Source organism: Pocillopora damicornis, chromosome 7 (assembly GCF_964200805.1).
Source record: "Pocillopora damicornis chromosome 7, jaPocDami1.2, whole genome shotgun sequence".
Lineage (NCBI taxonomy): Eukaryota > Metazoa > Cnidaria > Anthozoa > Scleractinia > Pocilloporidae > Pocillopora > Pocillopora damicornis.
The window spans coordinates 15,284,891-15,300,845 of NC_142676.1; the positions used below are offsets into that span (position 1 = coordinate 15,284,891).

The 15,955-nt window shown below is 38.6% G+C and overlaps 2 protein-coding genes across 2 annotated transcripts; one reads left to right on the forward strand and one right to left on the reverse strand.

Annotated features, from left to right (window-relative positions):
- The first annotated feature begins 401 nt into the window (after positions 1 to 401).
- Positions 402 to 12,283, forward strand: LOC113668386 (uncharacterized). The gene is made up of 10 exons (XM_027184278.2): positions 402 to 686; positions 2,674 to 2,950; positions 5,911 to 6,399; positions 6,774 to 6,994; positions 7,683 to 7,781; positions 8,564 to 8,825; positions 9,107 to 9,225; positions 9,452 to 9,640; positions 10,182 to 10,451; positions 11,493 to 12,283. Exons 1-10 carry the CDS (start codon positions 462 to 464, stop codon positions 11,898 to 11,900), a joined length of 2,559 nt encoding a protein of 852 aa, XP_027040079.2. The 5' UTR covers positions 402 to 461; the 3' UTR covers positions 11,901 to 12,283.
- Positions 12,284 to 12,699: 416 nt separating this feature from the next.
- Positions 12,700 to 14,397, reverse strand: LOC113668387 (uncharacterized). The gene is made up of 3 exons (XM_027184280.2): positions 14,219 to 14,397; positions 13,582 to 13,737; positions 12,700 to 12,992 (listed from the first exon to the last, which is right to left on the reverse strand). Exons 1-3 carry the CDS (start codon positions 14,275 to 14,277, stop codon positions 12,764 to 12,766), a joined length of 444 nt encoding a protein of 147 aa, XP_027040081.2. The 5' UTR covers positions 14,278 to 14,397; the 3' UTR covers positions 12,700 to 12,763.
- Between the last annotated feature and the right edge of the window lie 1,558 nt (positions 14,398 to 15,955).

Here is a 15,955-nt window from a genome sequence, read left to right on the forward strand (position 1 = left end):
CACTATCCTTAAACAACGGTATGCAACCGCTAGATTTTAGCAACAACATATTTATATCATGACTACCATGTATATCAGTATCATTATTCATACCATTTTCATTATTAGCATCTATAACCATTATTATCATTATTACTATCAATATATCAACGACCTGTTTTTGTCCTGCGTCTCTGGAAAAAGTTGAAACACCTTTAACTTTTCCTGCAGACTCCCACTCATTAAGTCATTCTTTCTACTATATGTAGCCTTGCATCGAAAGTGATTCAGCCTCGATAAATAATCTTGGGACACAGAAAAATCCGATCAATTTTGCTTGCGATGAAGTCCATCCTATTATTCTATATCCGGGGACGTGCATCATGCAGGCATATGTATTCGATATCCCGGATAACTTTGCGAGCGCGCAACCGCGTGGAGAGTGCTAACTTTGCCATTTTGCTGTGTTACTCGCGTATAACATGTCACGATTCGGAAGGTACCCTTTAAACATTCCTTCACTTACTGAGGCGTTTGCAAATTTCCAGCAAAATGTTTCAGGGTCAAACCAGAGACGGGACCGCCAAGACTATGATGACAGACGCTTCCGAGATCGTGATCGAGATACAAGGAGAGACGATGAGTACGGTCGAAGAGACAGCGGTGGTGCTAGAGGGAGATCTTCGCGGGAGAGGTTCTCGCCAGAAGTAAGCTTTACCTAATTGCTTGAAAAGGAATTCGGAAAGGGAGTACTAATCCATCGTTACTTGTTACAAGAAACACCTATAATTTTCTGCACACGTGTTAGAATAATTCATACCAAAACTGACCAAGGTTCCAAGCATTTTAGTAGCTCGCATTGATGAAATTTCACTTTCTCGTTGTAGCGCTTGTGGGTGAAAGTTCTATTAGAAATTTAGAAGTAGAAATTGTCTTTCATTAAGGAATATGCACAACGGTTTAGTGTGGCCGTTCGCAAAATTTCCATATGATATTAGCACTGTGCCATAAACAGATGTTTAATACACTATGTTTACAGTATTGCTGTAGGATAATTTGAATGTGTGAAACTTGTAGCGAGAGCTCTTCCGTAGTACATGAACTTCGTCTTTTCATTCAAAAGTCATCAAGATCCAGATATTACTTTACTCAGAAGCTGGAAATGTTGATGTGATGCCGCTAGCTATTTATGACGGCTGTTGATCTACCTGCTTACTTGCTCTCCACGGCTTTGGAATTTCAGTTCAAATATTTACTTAGAAGTGTTATAAACTTACCTTCCACGAGAAGAATCTGCAGTCTTTCCGCAATCTGAGTGGGAATTTGACGGAATGTTTCCCAATTTAATAGCAATCATGTCTTCTGTCTGCCAAAAACCATTCCATACTGTATTCTCATGCTGAATGGAAAATATTTGGCAGCTCCTCAGAAATTCAATTATGTGATTGGGCTGCTTGAAGTACTTTCCGGTATATTGCTACAAATCATGTTTAGTAGCACTTTGTCTGGTTGTTTTGAAGGGCCGATGCTTGAAGCGCTAGCTTTAGAAACTCCTTATGTTGGCAAATTTACATTATCACATAGCTGATAAAACCAATTATTTTCAATACCCCACACCAAGGCAGCACCAGCACCATTTCTTAAGCAGCCCTTCTATTCGTTTGTCTAGAGTAAGGATTGATTCACAAGCTACCTTTTTGCTTTCTTGTCCATGGACAAAACTCCAGACAAGCTACAGTTTGATCCGTTCATGGAAGGGCAGGCCGGATTTTCTTGTTTTTTGCTTGCTTGTTTGTTTGTTTGTTTTTTCTCATTTCTGTTGTAAAATTCTTACTATGGGTGAAGTAAAGTGGTCAATCACGAGGCCTTTGACACTTCAAAAGAGATCTTTTTTTTTCATGGTTTCATGGAGAGACCAAGGATTTCAAATTGAAATCCTCTTTTTATGATAATATCACCAAATTTATTTGGACCACTGAACAGTCCAGTTTCCACATTAGTATTTTCTATGTTCAAAACTATCAGCATTTGGACTTCAGTGGGAAAGGAATTTAAGGTCCTTGCAAGTTTTGAACAGAGTCAATGAAGTTTGCAAGTTAATTGCAAAATTATATGCATCATGCTCCCTGTGATACACAAGAGTTGGGCACAGAATATAAGAGAAGACATTGCTTAGTACATGAAGAAAATAATATTCTGGGACTCAAATACACCTGTCTCCATAAGGTTGACTCTAAAATGCATATTTAATATTGTTTGATCAGTTGACTTTGGCAGGGTTTGTAACAGAAAGATCGTATTTAAAACTGTTCTGTACATTTGGATCTTTCAACATCAGCTGTGAAATGAGGGATTTTGTAGTTTATTAGCAGTGTTTTTTTCATTCAGACATCATGCATCCATTTTAGTCACATACATCTGCTTGAAGCAGTTGAAGATCTTACTATTTTTATTGTGTAAGTAGAAGCGATGTATGGCAACATATATCTATAACATCACCCAACTGATTCCAGCTATTCATCATGTACTTGCTATGTCAGTTGTTTCCTCAGGTTGGCAGTTGTCATTGTCCTGTACTTGTGCATTTGTTTGTCTTAAATCTGTCAGGAACAATTAAGAGTCATCAAGCTTTATTAATCTTTTTTTTTTTTATCTGACAACATTCTTGCTTATATTTTATCCCCTTAAATACAGCCCTCCTATTCATCATATTTAGATGACCATCGGCAAGGAAGCCAGTCAAATCTTGTGAGTTATCCTTTGGGACACTTGAACAGCTCAAGATCTGATCGTGGTAATAACAGGAATGATAGAAATCATAATCAAAACAGAGATCGATATCGGAACAACAGCACTAATAATCGATCTCAAGGCAACCGAAGCTCTACTAATCAGGGACCTGGAATTTTGGGTGCCAAGCCTGGTGATCGCTCTGTCCCAGAGCTTCCATCTAATCCTTTACAAGTTCCAGGTCTGTTGTGTTTTTAGCTCCTCAGTATTTGAGTTGTGCTTTAATGACCCAATGCAGTGCTCTTTTATGGTTTGCACTCTAACCCTATCAGCTCCTGTGTTCAGTTTTGATTCTAGCTAGGAACAGTTCACATAAAACTCTGGTTCTTGTCGTTTTTTGTCCTCTCTGTTGAGTGGTCTCTTGTGTCCACTTTGACTTCTGTTTTCTTTAAGTGTAACCTTAAAGTTCCTTACATTTCATTTTCTTGCAATCAGTTTTTGATTGACGTGTCCTCAGGTTTCTTTGTGACTTTGCATTGCGTCATAGTTTGTTATTGTCGTTAAGAGAAATACTGGTGGTGTTTACCTGACGGTCAATATTCACATTCACTTGCCTACATCACTGAAAATATGTAACATTTACTCAACACAAAAATGTAGATGATAAACAGTGGACATAACACTTTATTTTGAGACTTAGTTCTCTGACTCAAGGCAAGGATTTTGTCCTCTTAAGTGTATATTCATGTGCATAAAAAAGGGTGAAAAATCCCTAGTTATGTTTCATTCTTTCCTTTGGTGGACATGTGTGCAGTTCACTTGATTTGAATCTTACTAGCACGGTGACTCCCTGCCCAAGGAATTTGAACTCAATGCAGGAGTTTTTTTAATCACCCTAAACTTCAGTGGTCTTTTACATCATCATTTTGTTCCTAGTTCTAGCTAGGAAGTGATTGTGACACTGTTTGGCACAGGAAAATGCAATTCCGTTGGGCTACAAAAGGGTATGAAAGGTTAAAAATTTAAGAAAATTTCAGCCCCCTCATTGTTGAAGCTCAGAATTAAGGCTAGAATTGGCTGGTCCTTTGTACAGTGTGACATTGGTGTACAGAATGCAGGGGTTTCAGTAACTTCCCTATACATGTAAGCTGCTGTCTATGGTGTAATGGGCAGCTGTGTACTGAAAACGGGCCATAAGGCAAAACTCAAGCACAAGAACCTTGCAGGCCAAACAGAGTGCAATAAGAGTTCTTACAGGCAGCAGTAGACATCCTTTGACCAGTTTTTCTTGAAACGCCTGAGAATGGGTGTCATTTTTCAGCCCAGCTTTTGTAGACCCTTATAGTCAGTTTTGTCAAAGAGCACAGAGATGGCAGAGGAGTTTGACACTAAGGGATTAAAGTGCATCAGGCTAGGCACACATTTCCTAAAATGCCCTCTGTGTAATTCATTGTTACAACCAAACCTCTTTTGCATTGTGAACAGTGTTTGGTGTGTCCTCAATCGCTTTGTGACAATGCATTAGCAGTGAGCTGTGATCATACCTCATGGTGCATCTCAATTAGTTTCTTTGTCACTGAAGGGCAGTAATTATGCATAATAGCCTCCCCTGCCTCACCACCTATGGAATGACTATTTGTCGGTGCTTTGGATGCAACATGTTCTTTCACAAGCAGTAGATTCAGGGCACCTGTGTCTTCTGATCCAAAAGGGCACAGTGTGGCATAATGCAAATAGTGTTCTCCTTTTCAGGTGGTAACCAATAAAATTTACTGCCTGAAATTCTGCAAAATTCCACAAGTAAGAGGATTGATGTACTGGTTTGAAACTTTCCCTTTCCTGTCATGATTAAAGTAATGAGAACACTGACAAAGTGGAATAAATCTGAGCTCTTTGAGCTCTTCTTACTTCCATGGATATGTTTAGGCTGGCTGAAACCTCTCCAGGAACTGGGCTATTTCTTAACCTTAAATTGAGCTGCAGATGTAGTCTCTGAACAAATATTTACAGTCAAGGATGTCCTTTTATAAAGAAATTCTTGCTCAAGTTCATGGGAGAGGGCCATTAGATTACAAGACATGCTGTTTCAACCCTTTCATTCTCAAGATCTTACTAGTGACTCTCCTTCCTGTCCACAAAATACTTCTTTTGATTTGAGTTTAAGGAATTTTTTACTAGATCAAGGAATCCCATAATTGACCATTATTGAATTTTTTTCAATCCTCATCTCTTGTCTGCTTGTTAGTGCATATTGTAGGGAGAAATTCTGTCTCAGTCACTCGTAAAAGGGTTAAGATAAGTAGGGGTCATCCATCCCCTTCACCTTGTGAACCAAAATTGTAAAGATAAGATGTTACCAAAAGATTTGCCAAGCTCTTTGGTGGTCGTGCTGATTAATAACTAATTTTTGTTAATTTTATTGACTTGTGTGGATGAAAAAAATTCCTTTTAGATTGCAAATTTTGTCTTCAAAGTGCTTTCATGCTTTTGTGCATGTACTTGAAAAAGTGCTGATACTTTGGCACATCCGTAGTAACTCCCATGAAGGGTGGAACAGTAGATTATATCCCTAATAGGCATGGTATCATCAAGACATTCATATTTCAGATCTTCTCAAGTGTCACCAAAGCGAAATGAGCCAATAAAAAGAATATACATGTAATTTTTTGAAGAAGGAAAGGCTTATCACTAGAACATCAAAGTTACTTGATGAATCAATGTTTTCTTTGTGGAGTTAAACACTTGATTACCAGCTAAATGTAATTTCACAAGTGTAAATAACTTGCATTTAAGTTTTGATTTTCTAGTTTTTCTACCAAAATCTACATTTCTGGAGATTTTTCCAAGTGTGCTTTATTTAGAGTCTAAGTTTTCTAACAATGTCAGTCTTGATAAAGTTTTCAACCTCTGATATATTGTACCCTCTTGAATATAGAAATTGTGCCATAGAAAATAATATCAAATCAATAGGTAGTCATTTATTTATGTTTCACAAGTGTTTCTCTTTACTTTATTGAAATTCCAGTCTTGAGTTCAAATTCCTTGGAGAGGTGTACATCAAAAACTAATGAAATGAATGTACATGCACATACATGTAGATGTTGTTTTTTGTTCTTAATGTAAATGTCAAATCTATGCTTCTTCGCACTTCTTCAAATTGTGTTTTGTTACAAATCTAACTTTATATTGTGCATCATACAGCTTTGGGTCTGTCAGGAGGAGGTAATAACCCAACAGCTGGCTTGACAGCACAGTTGGCTCAGCAACAGCAGCAACTCATGGCCATGGTGCAGACTCAGTCACTCTTGGCAGCTATGCAGGCGCAAGCTAATGCAAATGCTCAAGCACAGGTTCAGCAAGCGAAGCGTGCCATGCCTAATTCTCTAGGAGGGTTACTACCCACACCACTGATACCAAGGACTGGGGGAAGAGACATGCAGCGGCAGAACCGTAAGCGTAGAAATGATGGATGGGGTGGAGGTAACTTTGCAAACAAGAGAGATCGGCCAGATCGCAATCGTGGCCAGCAAGGTTTCAACCGTGGATCAAATTTTCAAAATAGAGGCAGGCAGTTTGGAGGAGGAGCACAGAGCCACCAAGCAAAGAAGACCACTGTCACAACCAAAGAGGAGACCAAGGATGAAGAAGTCAATGAGGAGGAAGTTGAGGAGGAGGATGTTGAGGAAGGAGGTTAGTTTGGTATCAGGTTTGTTCTTAACATTTAACTTCCAGATCAAATCTTTTGTTCTCCCTACTGTCAACTGTACAATTCCTATAATGTTATTTCAGAGAATTTAGTAAATTGGATCAAGTAATTATCCCCAAATTGATATTTTTCTTTATTCTCATCCCTTATCTGGTTGATATTGTATTTATGTTGTAAGGAGAAATTCTGTCCTGGTCACTCATGGCAGTCAAAGGGTTAAAATGAGTGATGATAAAACTTTTCATGTGATCCTTTTTATTTTAGTGTTCCTAAATGACTAGTCATCATACCTGCATAAAAATTGGTTCAGTCTAACCATGTTTGGTAGTAAATCAAGGGATCTTTCAATTTATGTTAGGTGATAATGAACAGGAGGTTGAGGAACTGCATGAAGAGGAAAAGCAAGAGCAAGACAGTGTTAATGAAAGACCTCGTGCAAATGAATTCAATCAGCCACCTCTTCCCAAATCCACAAACTTTCTTGGAGAAGATGTTGATTCTTTGATGATCTCTCTGTACGACAGGAAAAGAAACAAGTACATTTGTCAGGAATGCAAGATTATTTGCAACTTGCCAATGGTATGGAGTGATGATAAAATCAAAATTCATTCTTGTGTACCTGCAAGACTTGAGTAATTGATCTCTTGATTTCCCTTTAAATTGTTGAGAACAATCGACATCAAAGCATGAAATCAAACTCTAGCTGATGAAATTGTGATTTCTCACACCTATTCATCGGATGATGGTATTTTGATGTTGTTTGGAGAAGTTACTTGTTGACCACTTTGATCAATTGTATGGTGAAGGTGACGGCTCTAAGTCCTGAATGGACTTGTAACCCTCTCACTCTAAAGATCTGAATATTATCCCACTCCTCACACTTCCTGTAAATCACTTCTGATAAACTGGGGGGTTACCAGATTGCTATGTCATGGTATAACAACTTCTATCTAATAAGTTTGAGTATTTTTATTACTTGTTTGTTGGGTGATGTATGGCTGTGTAGGAGAAGTTGCATTGTACATGTAAATCACTTCAGGGAGTGTTACAATTTTGTGATTCAAACCTTCTTATGCATATCTTGCGAAGACAACACAAGTGTTGCCAACAAGAGTTTCCCAGTTTTTAGACTTTTTTAAAAAACATACAGAACACTTTGTTGCTTGGCTATATTTTGAACAAGCTATTACATATATGGGTAATTTTTTGAAATACAAGTAGTAACAAGATGTTGTCTTCAGTTACGTAAAAATTTTCTTGTTCTTAGAGCTTTCATAAACATCTTCTTGGAAAGAGACATGCAAGGACTGTTCTAGAAAGCCGAGGACAGGAATTTGAGGATGCAAAGTTCAGGAGTTTTAGTCAGGTAAATATCTTGTTTGTGGCTTTCCTATTGCATCAGTTGACTTATTTTTGTTAATATCATCCCAATGATAGTGGAATGGGAGATTGCCAGTAAAGCTTATGAAGCCCCTTTGTGGGGTATTTAATAATTTTTGGCTGTTCAACATGGGGTACACATTTAGAACCAAACCCCAATTCATTATTTTGCTGAACTGTCACCCAGCTTTGAAAACCTTATACAGTGTGCATTTCTTGATGAAAAACTTACAATACTCAAAAGATAATATATATATATAATGTAATAAGAGCTTGTAAATACAATTCACTTCTAAGAGCTCATAGGTAATTCCTTACCTGTTTGCCAAGTATTCTGTTGGTTCAGAAAATTTGGTATTGGTTCAATTAATAATCCCCTTATTGTATTGGTATTTTCTCATCTGCTTGATATTGTATTGTTATTGTAAGGAGAAATTCTCACTTGGTCAAGTTGGGTAGTTAAAGGGGTTAAAAGTCTTGTTTGGGGTGATAGGGAGAAGAGAGGCTTTGCAGATTCTTGTTGGAAGCATGGTGTGTGAAGGGAGATGTGGTGGCCCATGAGCCACTCAGCTATTAATCAAACTTCACTTTCTAGCTGTCCTGTTAAATTGACTTTTTTTTTAGTATTGAAACTGATGTGCTTTTCTTGCTCTGTTGTAAAAGCCAGCACTTACATCTTTTCCATCACCCAAAACTCTAGAGGAGCATTGTAGTCTACTACGTTTAAATTTAATTTGTTCATTTGCCTGTTCTGTTCTGATATCCAAGGGGACAACACCAACAGATAAATCTGGAACAGAAGAGGTGTCGACTGCTAATGAATCTGATGACAGGGAAAAGCTCAGTGTTGAAGAGGTATCCAGTCCCCCTGCTCTTCACTCTCCTGGGCCTGACTTCAATTTAGACTTTGTTAAATACACATGTAACACCAGAAAGACAGCCATGAAAGAAGGAGACGTGGTTACAATCTCATCCGTTACACAGTCAAGGGTTCAGATTGAGGGCTTCACAAGTGGACGAAACATGTTAGGTGAGGCAAAAATTGAAAAAAAGGATATTCAGTTTTTATTTATGTTATACACAGCCCTTTCACTTCCAGCAGTGACCAGGTAGGAATTTCCACTCACAGTGTTGATGCACATTCAGGCAGACAAGTGATGCAAAGGGAAAATTTTCAGTCAATTAGGAGAGCTTAAACTTAAAGAAATGAATGGAATAGATTAACCAGTATTACTGCTCATTGCACTTTAAACAACTTTCCCTGGTGAAACATTCAATTTGGAACACCTTCTGGTTTTCTCTTCTCATTAGGTTGTGAATTTGTTAAAGCTGTGTCAGGATTTAACTGCCGCCTTTGCAAAGCATTCATCCGCTGTGGAAATGATGTGATTACTCACATCAAAGGCAAGAAACATCAAAAGAATTATCAAGTAAGTTTGTCTTATCTTTGATCTGTAATTGATTTATATGGAAAAAAAAGATGTTGTGTTAAATACATGTGTGAGAAAAATCTGCAAATATTTTAAAAGTCAGAGCTAGGGCAAATCTCGTGCTAAATTGTGAATTACTGCCAAAATATTTGAACTATCAACATAAATTGCGATTTTACGACTAAATGTAATGAATAGACCATCTTTTAACCATTTGTTTCTCTAGACATATGCCCAGGAACACCCACAGTATGAAGATCACCAGCTATTGCGAAATAAAGAGTTAGAGCAAGTGTTGGAACCTAAGGAGGGAGAAGAAGTAGTGCTATATGAAGTACTTGATAAAGACATTAAATCAAGCTCTTCAAAGCAGAGGAGCCATCGCAAGGATTCACAGAGTGAACAACAGCCAGAGGTTTGTACTGTTTACTATCAGGTGGCCTTTTCTTTTTTTCTTGTCAAGCTTTCATAGTAGTCACCCTATGTCCAACTGGGGATGATGCTATCCAATTCATCAACCCTTCAACTCCCATAAGTAATCAAGACAGAATTTCTCCTTACAATATCCATAAAATATCAACTAGATAAGTGATGAGAATAAAGAAAAATATCCTTTTGAGGATAATAAGTTGATCAATACTAAATTGTCTGAACAAACATTATAAGGATTGTATGGTTTACAGTAAGGAGAATTACAAATTTGATCTGGGAGTTAAAGGGTTAAGCTTGTTAAAAGGTCCTGTTATTAAATATCTTATGATGCAATCACTTGTTCAATGGGAAATAATGTCAGACTTTTGATAAAACTGTGCATCATTTGGGACAAAACTATAAAAATCGTTTTTGATGGCCTAGCTGAGTGTGCCCTGATATATCTTATGATGGTAAGCGCTTAGTTTGATTGGTATTGAGAATGCTCTGTGTTTAGTTTTCAAATTGTATTTTAAATTTTACAGGTACCAATAACAAAATTTGTGGTAGCCCCAGAGGGTTATGATGAAGACTCCCAATTGCAGATCAACTGCGAAGCTGTAGATGTGCATTTAGACCTGGGAGACCTTGATAACATTAATGAGGACTCACTTTTGGCAGACCAAAGTGGAGATGAACATGGAGAAAGTACTTTAGAAGAAAAGTTTCCTATATTCGGCCAGATAGAACAGTTTGGAGATGAGGAAGTGCCAGAAAGTGACTTGTCATTATCAGGAACAACACCACAACTTGATGTGAGTGCATTATTAAGAACTACTTGATGAAAAAAAGTCACGTGTTGCATTTGAATCTTGTAGGGTAGATCCAAGCAACTGTAGTTAAATCTTCATATGTTTGCTTTTTTCTAACTTTCACGAATGGGGCCTCTGATAAGCAACTTGATGTAGAGAGCTGCCTTTGTATTCACATAGGTTAGAAGCCTTAATGTGTGGTGAGATTGTGATTTTGTTTGAAGATAGAGTTTACATGTCAGAGTAGTTTTCACTTTGGATTCGATAAACCAGAATCAAAGCAATAACAACAGCCAATCAAAGTAAAGATTGACATCATCATTAGCCATTCAAAACCTGAACTAAAAACAGGCAAACTTCTTGAAAGGTGGGCAAAAGTGAGCGAACAAGTCAGGATTGGTTTTAGTTTTGAATCTGATTGGTTGAGATGGTGGTTTTTTGGACTGATAACACAGCTAGGTAAAGCAAAGCCATAAGAATCATGGATTATTTTAGACACTCGATTGGAATCAGCTCTGGCAAGCGTAACAAACTCACCTAGATGTAGAATGAGTGAACTTATGAGCCAAGCGGTCCATACTGCTTGAGGTTATTCTGGTCTAAGTAGCACGAACCTAGTGATTTGGTATTCTCAATGGATATGATGCACACTGATGGCACAGATAACCTTTACCCTTCAACACCTAGAAGTGGCTAGCATCTAATATCTCCCTACAGTATCACTATTGAATCAAACAGAAAGGTTATGAGAATACAGGAAATGGCCACACACCCAAGAGGCACATGATTGTTTTATGATAATTTCTCCTTGAAAATTCCATAGGAAAAGTATAGAGAACAGTTTGAAGAATATGCATACAGATGTTGGGGTGTAAAGGGTTAAGCATTTCGTCAACTTTCCGATTTATCCTCGATGACGAAAGCTACTTTAAAATTAATGGGCCTTCTCAAGAACACAGTACAGTGCCTCCTAACCACCAGACCCCAGAGGGTCTCGCGCAACATACCACAGCTTAAGTATTTTGTGTTCCATTATTTTCATAGGATGTGGAGGACTTCACTCCAATGGCCACGGATGAATCTGTGAACAACGAAGAGGTTGAAGAGCCAATACCACCCGTCTCCATCCCGCCCGGTCAAAACGTCGAGCTTGTGGAGCCAGAGACACCGACGAGTTCACAGGAAGAGGTCGAGGAGTCGCCCCCTGTAAGAGAAACTACCCCTACTGGAAGGCGTGGCCGGAAGAATGCTAGGGGAGGAGCCGGTAGAGGGGGGACAGCACGTGGACGAGGGCGCGGTCGAGGAACAAAACGGGGCACCAGAGCTGCTACAGGTGCGGGCAAGTCTTCAAAAGCTAAAAAAGTGAAAGTAGAAGTAGCTCCAGAAAATGATGATATGGACTTAATGGAGGGATTTGAAATAATAGACGAGATTGGCGATGCTGAAGATTAGAAAAGTAAAAAGCCACAAACTTTGTTAATTTCTGCAAAGTCATGAAGTAATGAGTATTTTTATGGTGTAATACTTCTTTCGTAACTCTTCGTTGCTTTAATGGAACCACCTTTCTCTTTTATTTCGGGTTTAAATCCTGTTGAGCTCAAATATTGTGTAGAAGAATTTGTTTCAAGAGTTTGACACATTCACTGAGTTGTTCTGGTGTTAGCATATCTGTTACTTGCCTTTTAAAAAAATTAAGCACTTGTAATGATGCGGTATTTAAGCAAGGTTATCATGGCAAACTCTCCAGATGTAAGCCTAACAGTTTTGATCATTGTCTAGTTTTGTTTAAACTTTTGCTTAAAGCAATAATTAACATATATTGAGTACCAACTCAACTTGATTTTTGGATCGTAAGTTTAACTTCTGTTGATATTACAACTGGAGTAATCCCATTAATATTGGTAATAAGAAATTTTCACCAGCTAAAGAAGCTCTTGATTGGTAAACAATTTCTACTTGTCAGCACCTTGAAGAGCTTCTTTAATAATGATCATTTCCTTCGTTATCATGGCGCTTATGTTTGATGTAGGGTGATAATGTAAGTTGAACTAGCTGCTATGAGAAGCCCAGCAATGGGCTCCTAATGCCAGTCACTTTAAGGGGTCAAAGTGTTGAACCTCGCGCTGACGGAAAACTGGCCACCAACCAATGTCTTTTACCCTCTCCAAAAATACTTGAAATGTGGCACTATTTGATAGTATTGTGCTGCTATGCGTAATGAATATTTCTTCTTTTCGAACAGATGAAACACTGGCTGTAAATCATTTTAATTAAGCTTTCCTTATTTACAACCATCACACTCTAGCAAGTGTCGCCTAACGCTCTCTATAAAAGTGTTTTTGCTCAGCTCCTGGGTTCCTGACTTTCTCAAAATGCCATATATCTCTTAGGTTAGGAAGTGAGCCCACTATCGAATTCTCTAGCGGATTCTCTCTTTGAAACCATGCGAACTGGAGTGCATCAAGCATTTGTCTCTCAGATTCAAGCTGCGAGTCAAACCCTTCCCTTTGTAAATTTGCATTTGGTTTGTTGATTCCAGTCCAGCTATAAAGCGAAGATCTCCGCGTTAGAAACAAAATGCAAACGGTTGGATTTAATCCAGACTTCCGAGCGTTCAGTTAGTGAAACGAAGCACGATAGTAAACGGCTCAATAGTACCGGAGTGGTGAAAAACGAGAGAGGTTCGAATCAAATTGCGACTCGACCCAAACCTCCCTTCGCTGTACTGCCACTGTCACACTGTTTACTATTTTGCCCCGTTTGACTCGCAAAACGCTTGGAACAGGTTCAATTTCAACAATCCACATCAAGATATTGAGCTCTAAGTGAAACTCCGCATTTCACAAAAGCTTTTTGACCGACAGGTATGAAAATTATGTACTCGCTATTCCACCTTCGTAGGTGAAAAGTGAGATTACAAAAAAAGAGAAAAAATATTTTCAGAATGGTAACATAATCATTGATTAACACAAGAGATCATGACAGGCTTGTAGGTGATCAACAAGGTCGTGACTTTGAATTTTCCTCACTCGGTGGCAAGGCTTTTGAATCTCCCGGCCATCGACAATTATTCAAATTTTCTCTAATGTGCTAGAATCAAGGAATAATGCAAAATATTGATAAGAAATTTTACCTTAATCCGTCGGTCAGCATCTGAGGTCTGTTACCCCTAGCAATCTGCGCGAGTTTTTCACGGTAAATCTGCTCTTCCAAAGCGTGAATTTCTACTTCCATTTGAGCTTTAATCTTTAATATCCTCTCTCTCTCTAATGGTGATAGCTTGCATTTCCTGAGGTGAAAAAAAGAAACGCGTTTCATTTTTCAAAACATGCCACTGTATTTATTTTTCGATAACTGGTCGATGTAACCGAGGCTTTAGGTTGAAGTGACCACACACATACACACACACAAAAAAACGGTAAATAGTGGCTGTGGAAGTGATATGATTGTTTTGTTCGTTTGCTTCTTTTTTTCTTTCTTTCGTCCCTTTTTCATATTGATTGCGCACCATTTCAAATAGCTTTCTGTTCAACTTTTGGGCTGTTTTGATTATCATTTTGTGTGATCCGTTGTAATAAAATTGGAATAAATAAAACCCTAACCCAACTTAACGACTTTTGAACGGAAAACTAAAACTAGTGTCCTGAAGTGGTATTTTGGATTTGCGCTGACTATTTTCTGTGGCTGTACTGCGGTCCTAGAAAAGTCTGCAGCTAATGCAATAAAAAAGAGTTTACGCAGTGAAAGACAAACGCTCGAAGACTTCAAACCTTTTCTGTTTCTTTTCCCGTTGTCTTCTTTGTTTGTAAGTACTCCAAGCAACACCCATTCAAGGTAAGTCACTAGTCAGCAGCTCTCTCTGCGAAACACGGGCAGAGCAAACGTCTTTTGCAACTGAAATGTTTCATTTATGACGATGCAAAGGAGGAACAACGCGCGTGCTTGAATCAGCCAATAGGAAAAGCTTCCTGTGCATTCCATCACAGCACGCGCATCGACACGCGCATGTTTACGTTTGTGCAGACTTTGACACGTGCTTCTGGCTTTGACTCGAAATACAACAAATGACTCTGCAGGATTTTGAACACAACGACAGGGTCTGTTTTTAAAAAAAAAAAAACTGAGATCTGATGACGATAATGATTCCGTTGAAGAAGGATCAAGAACATTGATTGATATTTATTAACATTGTGGCCCTGGGTTATTTTTCTTTCTAAACGTCCCACTTCTGAGACGGTTTTCGTAAAGTACTTGTTACAATTGGCGTTTTCGGGTGCGCTAGTGTGGATTATAGGTAAAACTGCGTCAAAAAGGACGCGTTTCGAAGGAAATGCCTGAGGTGAAAAAACGCGAGAGTCTCGTCGCTCTCAGGTTTCAAGGGAGATCACAGAGAGCCCAAGCTCTAGCTGTGAGGTCATCATCTTGCGTAATAAGAGTCATGGAGAAAATAAAGAGTTTGTATGGATTATTTGCGACTCTCTTAAGAAGTAAAAATACAGTCAGATTTTCAATAACATACCTTACCTTGCTTCACAGTGCATTGCTTGTTGTCTGACCGATTACTATGTTGAAAAGAAGCCATTTTAGCAAGTTATTAATTTCTAGGTTTCCTACTCCTTAGAGAAGACAGTAGGAGTAGTAATAAACCAAGAAATGGATAACTCGCTAAAATGGCCTCGTTGCATCAAATTAAGCGGTCAGAAAACAAGCAATTCACTGTGAAAGTAAGGTGAGGTATTTTCATCGAAAATTTGACTGTATTTTTAATTTTCATTGCTTAGAGCGATCGTAAATTTTCCCGTACAAACTCTTATATTTCCTCCTCTTATTACGCAAGATGATCACCTCACAGGTTGGGCTACCTGTGGGAAATACAGCCTGTCAGGAGGTTTTCATGAAGTAATCGTGATCCCTGTGATCTTCACCGGGGATCTCTTTGACTTCTGTCACTTCTTGTTTTTGGAAATACAGGCTGTAGCCACTTTTGCGCGCGAGAGATTCGATCTGAATTTTTCTCTGCATTTGCCAAATTGCAACTCACTCGCTAAGATCGTTTCTTTACATGATTGCCATTTGCATGTCAGCTTAAATTTATTGCATCGCAGTGCATGATCAGATCCCTCTACGGGAAAGGGGAAATTCTGAAGTTTGCCTCACTCTTAACATGTTGCTTCGTAATTAGTAACGGGGAGGCATGGGCACGAATCTCGCCGAAACCTGAATTTTCTCATAATTTCTTTGACTCATCTTACATCAGTGAAAAGCAGCAATATAATAACCTATGATCTACAATAATTTTCATCAGAAAGCTGGCAGTTTTGTGTTCAACGGGCGCCCAGAGAAGCTAAGCTGCAGAGAGGCATAGCCGATCGATGGGTAAATTATAATTGTGAAGAAGAGCTCCCCAAAAAACCTGTCGGCCGACTGTCGGCCGACAGTTGACCGACAGTCGGCCGACAGTCTACCGACAGGTTAAGAAAAAAGAAAAATTGTGTTAAAAACGAACA